Below are 8278 nucleotides of genomic sequence, written 5' to 3' on the forward strand. Positions count from 1 at the left end.
ATCCTATATGAAATTGATCTCTAATTCATGCTACTAATATTAACTTGGTGGTCCAGAATTAAATGACAAATATCTGAGAAAAACTATTCTTTGTTGAAAATGCTACATAATCATATTTGAATATGACTGTGTAAATATATATATATATCTATTTAGAGTAGTTGGAAAGTGTGCTGATCCATGTTTTTTAGAACCACATATGTTAGGACTCAGTTTTCTCCCATGACAATCTTCTCCATTTTGAATGTAAATTGATGGCTCAAATATAGCTGTTTGTCTGTTCGTTTCTTATAAAAGAAATAGAATAAATACACGTAAAACAATAAACCTTATTGTTCTTTGCATGAAAACTCAACTCAAAAAAGTGACTGTTTTTATCTCAAGAAGTAACAAAGCTTTCCCTTCTTTCCTCAGTCTTTCCCTTTATCCTTCCTAGACTATTGGTAGCCATGACACAACAAAATGCCACGGAAGTAACTGAATTCTTTCTACTGGGATTTGGTGGCCAACACAAGTTCCGGTGTGTCCTCTTCACTGTATTTCTAGTGATCTATGTGACCTCCATGGTGGGTAATATTGGGATGATTCTACTCATCAGGATAGATTCCAGACTTCAGACACCCATGTACTTTTTCCTACGACATTTGGCTTTTGTTGACATCTGCTATACTTCTGCCATTACTCCCAAGATGCTTCAAAACTTCGTAGTAGAAAATAAATCAATATCATTTGTGGGATGTGTAATACAATTATTGGTTTATGCAACGTTTGGGATTGCTGACTATTACCTCCTGGCAACTATGGCATTGGACCGATATGTAGCCATCTGTAATCCACTTCGCTATCCCATAGTCATGTCCCGAACGGTCTGCATCCAATTGGTAGTTGGCTCATATGTCATGGGCTCAATAAATGCCTCCGTGCACACAGGATTTACATTTTCACTGTCTTTCTGCAAGTCTAACATCATCAATCATTTTTGCTGTGATATTCCCTCAATCCTTTCCCTTTCTTGCTCCAATACCAACATAAACATCCTGCTACTTCTTGTCTTTGTGGGATTTAACTTGACATTCACTATGACGGTCATCATCTTCTCCTACATATGTATCCTGGGTGCCATCCTAAAGATGTCTTCTACAGCTGGGAGAAAAAAAGCCTTCTCCACGTGTGCCTCCCACCTGACAGCAGTTACCATTTTCTATGGGACTCTCTCTTACACGTACTTACAGCCTCACCCTAATAATTCCGAGGAAAATATGAAAGTGGCTTCCACCTTTTATGGCATTGTAATCCCCATGTTGAACCCCCTGATCTACAGCTTGAGAAATAAGGAGGTAAAAGAAGCTCTAAAAGTGATGGGAAAGAAGTTCTAGACTGGGCTCAAACTATCAACATTCAGCATAGCAAAGCAATCAGCATAGTTGTTTTACAAACATTTAAAGTTCTGAGACTGAAACCTGTTATTACCTCAAATTAGCACTATCTCTTTCAATACATAACATATTAGAATGTGTGAAAAATAGGAAGAACATCTCCGGCATGTAATTTTTCGTGTAATATAGTTTGAGAAACATATCTCACACTACCCGTCAAGAAAGACTTTATCCAGATTATCTGTAATATTAAGAAGCATGCCTATATTTTACAAAGTATTTAATTTTTTTAAGGGTATTTCAAACGTGTTTTTAAAGACTAGAAAATCCCTTATTTGTATATAATCTATATTGAAATTAAAGTTCATTATTTTCCATTTATTTAAATCACCCAAAACAAAAACCCAGTGCTGTCAAGTCGATTCCGACTCATAGTGACACTATAGGACAGAGTAGAACTGCCCGATAGAGTTTCCAAGAAGCACCTGGCAGATTCGAACTGCCAACCCTTTGGTTAAATAACTTCCCTAAATTGTCTACAATGAGCCTCTTCATAGATTTTGTTCCAATTACTGCACAAAACTGAATACAAAATAAATCTATTGCTTTCAAAAGCGTTTTATGACTCAGGCTATCCTTTTACCTAATATTCCCTTATTAGTGAAATGAAAACATTTATTTCTGTTATTAGCTATCCTCTTTATTCTGAATCCACTCCTCCTTACCTAGGCTAAGGGAACTCTTGCAAACATTTCTTTCTCTCTCCAGTACAGATACAGAATCTAGAGCTTAGGTCGAGCTAGAAATCTAAGTGGTAGCCATTCATTTATAATATGGCATAGCAATCATATCAATCAGACAACTAATTTTAAACTACAGAAACTCAGTGGGAAGACCAAGGGAGGCCAAGAGTCCTTTTAATCAGGAAGAATACTGTCCACAGAAAAGTTTTCAAGGTAGATAGTTTGAAGAGTAGCTGAGGAAACTCCCACCTGAATTTTTGAAATTCCATGCTACCTTGCTAAAAGAACAACTCTCATGTCAAAAAAAAACAAAAACTGTTACAGTGAATTGGCCAGAAAATGCAATGTTAAGTAACAGCACACAGAGAATTGGGCAAGAGAAAAAGGTACATTTTTCAAATTTAATAATTTAGTAATTTGAAGTCAATAGAGAATGACCTGAAATTTCCCAGAAAACTCTGTCTTTATAAGGAAATCACCTCCCATCCCACCCCAGGGCAGAGCCAAGTATCTTCAGGAACCAGGACCAAAGGTCACTGCTACAGAGTCATTAGAAAAGTAGACAGAGGATAGCCTGAAGCTCTGGAAGGGAATATTTGAGATCCAGTTAAGAGAAAAATGAGGATGGAGGCAGGGAAGAGAGGAGACAAGAGGGAAGTGTGTGTAGTCGCAAAAGCAACACAAGGAATTCTGGTTTAGGAAATTTTCGGCGTCTTGAATGTGGTGACGTTCAGTATCACGCTGGTGATAAAATTGTACAGAACTTAAAGCACACACACATACAAATTAGTACAAGAAAAACTGGGGAAATCTGAATAAGATCAGTGGATTCCATCAAAGTCAGTTTCCTGGCTATAATATTATACTATAGTTTTGCAAAATGTTATCATTGGGAGTATTTTTCTATAAAATTTAGTAGCTTAAACAACACAGACGTATCATTTTTCAGTTCTTGAGGTCAGAAGTCCAAAATAATAAGTCTCACTGAGTGTCTCGGATTGCATTGTGTACCCCAAAAATATTTGTCAGCTTGGCTAGGCCATGATTCCCAGTATTGTGTGAATTGACCACCATTTTGTCATCTGCTGGGATTTTCTTGTGTGTTCTAAATCTTATCTCTGTGATATTAATGAAATGAGATTAGCGGCAGCTATGCTAATGAGGCAGGACTCAATCTACAAGATTAGGTTGAGTTTTAAGTCAATGTCTTTTGAGATATAAATGAGAGAAGCGAGCAGAGAGACATGGGGACCTCATACCACCAGGGAACAAGAGCCAGGAGAATAGCACGTTCTTTAAATCCAGATTCCATGTGCTGAGAAGCTCTCCTTGATGGGGGAAGATTGATGACGGGGACTTTCCCCACAGCCAGTGGAGAGAAATCCTTCCCCTGGGGCTAGCACCCTGAATTCGGACTTCTAGCCTCCTAGACTGTGAAAGAATAAATTTCTCTTTGTATAACCATCCACTTGTGGTATTTCTAATAGCACTAGATAACTAAAACCCTGGGCTAAAATCCAGGTCATCAGGGTGCATTCCTTCCTAGTGGCTCTAAGAGAGAATCTGTCTTTGCCTTTTTCAGCCTGTAGAAGTCACCTGCATTCCTGGCTCATAACCCCTTTCTCTGTCTTTACAGCCAGCATCGTAATATCTTTAAATGTCTCTCTGACTTTTGCTCTTCTGCCTCCCTTTTCTCCTTAGAATGGTCCTTGCAATTAGACATTCAATCCACTTGAGTAATCTAGGATAGTCTACTCCTCTCAAGGTCAGCAGATTAGTAAACTTCATTCCATCTGCAACCTTAATTCCCCTTTGCCTGTGACCTAGCATACTCACAGGTTCCAGGGATTGGGGTGGACATTGTTGGCTGGGGGCATTATTTTGCCTACCATAGAGGGAAACTGGGAAAACGTAAAAGGGATATTTTTGTATCATCTCTTAAAACAGCATGTGAATGTACGATTATTTCAATAAAAATATCAATTAAAAATACATTTAACAGAAATGGTTGTTAATCTACGCTGGGGATACCTTCGTTTTCACTGTATTGATCATCATTTCCCATACACGTGTATCCTTCACCATCCTCAGCTAGCCCTCTGCCATAGGGAAAGACAAGGCTTTCCTTCCCCATCTGCTTTCCACCTGACAGCTGTAAAACCAAAACCCAGTCAAAAAAAATGTTTTTCTGACCCGAACTGAAAACCGTTATTTTTCTTGCTCTGCTATTCTTGGTTCACAGATTTTTTTAAGTTGGAAGCAAGACCACTGCACCATTTATGTTTGATTTGCATCGGGCACCCACATATGCAAACATTTCTCTGCACATGCTGGAAAAGACACAGTTCATTGATTAGGCAAGCAACATTGCACACCCACAGTAATAGGTGACGACTGCTATAACCAAGACGATTCAGAGCCAGTCAGAGTTCCCTATTTCCGCTCCGTACTTGACTTCTCTCACAGTAAAGAGAGCTGTGTCGCCCGAAGATGTGAGAAGCAATCAGCGATTCAGAACACTCAAAGTCAGAAGTCTGAAAAAGCTGGTTATACTACATTAAATTCTGAACAGTTTCATGTGAAGGGAAATCTGTTAGGTAAGAGTGAACATTTTAAACATATATTATTCACGTTTTTAAGTGTAATATTTAAATTCAAAAATAGAAAACTGTGTATAATTTTTTATGATCCCATTCTTGTATTCAATCTCTATTTAAATATGCTGTCACACATTGTTTGTACTTATATGTTTAAATTTGATAATTATCTCCCAAGTCAAAATGTTAGCCGACATCAGCAACTAGTGGAAAGAAAATTAATGTTTCAGTTGTGAGGTACCATTATTTCACTGAAAACTTCATGGCATCACTATGAAGTGAGATTTTTCTTCCACAGGTGCTGGATAAATGTCTCAGTCATCTAGCGCTGCCATAACATTGAGAGATACAAGGTGGTACAGGTCACACGTCAGGGAAATTTCCTTTACCTGGAATCAGGGAGGTGACCTGAGTAAGGGTGGTGTAACAATCCCACCCTTACCCTCTCAACATAAAATTACAATCACAAAATAGACGACAACCACACAATACTGGGAATCATGGCCTAACCAAGTTGATGCATATTTTTGGGGGGACACAATTCAATCCATGACAATAAATGTATGAGAATGTTGCAAAGTGGGACTTCTAATGGAAGAAATGGACACACCCTGTCAATGTAAAATCAAAGTTTTTCTGGTTTTCTAATATATTGACAATACATGGCTAGAAGTATTTTAATATGTACTGGCTCTAACTGATTTTGACAAATGTATTTATGCATTCTATTCTCTTTATGTTATCAAAGTCTAAGACTTGTTTTTACTGTAACATAAAAAAAAAAAGGTTGCCATTGAGTCAATTCCAACTCATAGTGACCCTAATGTTAATATTATTTCTTATCTCTTGAATTCTACTATGGGATGAACCAGCGAAAACCCATGTTGAGAATTCTTCAAGTACGAAAAGCTTGAAAAAAATCACATGTAAAATTTGCAACACAGATATAGTTCGATACCATGCAGGGAGTTTAGAGAGGCACCTGAAGCATCACCACATGGATGTATACGATGCAGTGCAAAGCAAGAAGACCAAGGGGATTGAAGAAAGTGTCAGAAGTGTTCTGAATAAGCAACAAAAAAAACATTTGGTGGGTCTGCCATTCCAGAATGTTTTAAGGTGAAATTAGATAAATAATTGTTGATGTACATGCTGAATTAATTACTGTTAATGGTAGTTCATTTGAATTAATTGACTATTCAGGATACTACTGTAAAATCTTATATCCAATTATTACTTCAATTGGTCAAAAGTTTTCAATCAAGTGAGAGAATATTAGGGAAATGATTCCTCACTTGTCTTTACAACTTAGAGCCAAAATTAGTAGTAGTCTAGAAAAAGTAGAATTTTCTCTTTGAAAGTGAATGTTGTCGGGAGATTGACTCAGTCAGTTTTAGGAATTAAAGCTCAGTTCCCACAAGACAGCAAGATACATCTGTTGACACTGGCAATGAACATATTAAAAGAAAGACACACAGGTCTGTACATAAAAAACACACTGTACCAAAATTTCCATTGATTTACAACAGGTTTATTCTGTAACCCTGGCTAATGGTTCTAATATGATTAAATTTGTTGATTTGCTCAGAAATGATAATGAAATTGAATGGCAAGTGTCAGGGCAAGATGACACGTCTGAAGACTCTGACTCAGTGCACTTTGACTCACAGACATTAACCGTCACAGACCATGATGAAAGCAACAAGGTTTATAAGAAAAAAATGACTGGCACAATGTGTGCTGCACACATGCTTCAATTAGTTATTAAAGGTGCAATAAAGGGTGCTGAACTGCAAGACTTTTTAGGAGAATCTCACGAACTCATTCTAATACTTCGTATTCTGACATTATCTACCAAATTTTCTGAAAATAATTTAAGGAAACCTGTATCGGGTTCCCCAGCAAGGTGGAACAGTATATACACCTTGTTAGGAACCTTACTAAGATGGAAAATTCTCTGTGATGCATTAGCTGAGATTAGTAGGAAATATTACTTTTTAATGACAAATGGGCAAATGTCAAATTAATTTTGGAACCTAAAACCTTTAAAGAAAGTTATGTAAGATTGCAAAGTGAACAGTTAACCAGGAGTGGTGTTTTTGGTATGTGCGCGGAATTTAAGCTAAAATTAAGAACTCTTTGTCTTATTCATCTAGTGCTGCTATAACAGAAATACCACAAGTGGATGGCTTTAACAAAGAGAAGTTTCTTCTCTCACAGTCCAGTAGGCTAGAAGTCCAAATTCATTGCGCCAACTCCAGGAGAAGGCTTTCCCTGTCTGTCAGCTCTGGAGGAAGGTCCTTGTCATCAGTCTTGCCTTGGTGTGGGAGCATCTCAGCGCAGGCAGCTCAGGTCCAAAGGACGCCGTCTGCTCCCAGCACTGCTTTCTTGGTGGTATGAGGTTCCCAACTCTCAGCTTGATTCCCTTTCCTTTTATCTCTTAAGAGATATGAAGGTCGTGCAGGCTACAACCCAGGGGAAATCCTTTTACATTGGATCAGGAATGTGGCCTGAGCAAGGGTGTTACATCCCACCCGAATCCTCTAACTGCAGGCAGACATTTTGATTTATAATACATAGGAAAATCACAAAGTGGAGGACAACCACGCATGGCCTAACCAAGCTGACACATATTTTGGGGGGACACAATTCAATCCACTACACTCTTAATAATACATTTGGAAACACATTGATTGACAAATTTAGTGTCAGGGAAAAAGTTATCATTGAAAATGATAGCGTATAAGCAGCAGTTTATCTAGATCCTCATTATCGATTTCAAATTAGTTCTCAGCTTAAGGTGAGGGCCACATGACATTTAAAAAGCATTTGGGAAATGATAGAAAATCTGTAAAACGGGCAATACTGAAAGTGTAACAAGGGAAAGCAATTCAGGAAATATTCTCGTTTCAAATGATGATGTTGAGATGGAATTATTTCTCAAAAAGAAAAAAAAAGGTAAATTGAGATCAAACAAATGCACTGTTAATATTGACTCTGTATTAACAAGAAAACCCTAGTGACCTAGTGGTTAAGAGTTTGGCTGCTAACCAAAATGTCAGCGGTTCGAATCCACCAGGTGTTCCTCGGAAACCCTATGGGGCGGTTCTACTCTGTCCTATAGGGTCGCTCTATGAGTCGGAATCGATTCCGCAACAATGGGTTTTTTCATATTAACAAGCTTTGATGGTGTACAAACAGCTGGGAAGAAAAATATCCCCAGTTATATGAAATTGTAGTTTTGGGTGCACCAGCTACTACTTAGGTCAGTGTCGAGAGACCTCTCTCAGGTTTGAAATTCATCTTGCAAGACAAACAGGGATAGCTTAAATGAACAAATGTTTGAGGACATTGTTTTAGTTAGGTGCAATTATGTTTTATTGCAATGATGTTTTCTAAATAGACTGTATAATTGTGTATTAGTAAGAAAATATTTATTTTATGTACTATGGCAATTTTTCAGCTTAGAACTAAGATGAATATTAAAGTATTAAATATTTTACTGTACTTTGCCTTTATGTATTGATATATTAGGTATGGTAGTACACTTTGTATTTCTAAT

The 8278-nt window shown here is 37.5% G+C and overlaps 1 protein-coding gene across 1 annotated transcript; it reads left to right on the plus strand.

Annotated features, from left to right (window-relative positions):
* The first annotated feature begins 449 nt into the window (after window positions 1-449).
* On the plus strand, window positions 450-1376 carry LOC126080805 (olfactory receptor 5AK2-like). Its single transcript, XM_049891971.1, has one exon. It carries the CDS (start codon window positions 450-452, stop codon window positions 1374-1376), a length of 927 nt encoding a protein of 308 aa, XP_049747928.1.
* Window positions 1377-8278: the final 6902 nt, after the last annotated feature.

Source organism: Elephas maximus, chromosome 7, assembly GCF_024166365.1.
Source record: "Elephas maximus indicus isolate mEleMax1 chromosome 7, mEleMax1 primary haplotype, whole genome shotgun sequence".
Lineage (NCBI taxonomy): Eukaryota > Metazoa > Chordata > Mammalia > Proboscidea > Elephantidae > Elephas > Elephas maximus.

Excerpts from the sequence above, each read along its gene's own strand:
- LOC126080805 (XM_049891971.1), top strand. The coding sequence starts at position 450 with ATGACACAACAAAATGCCACGGAAGTAACTGAATTCTTTCTACTGGGA.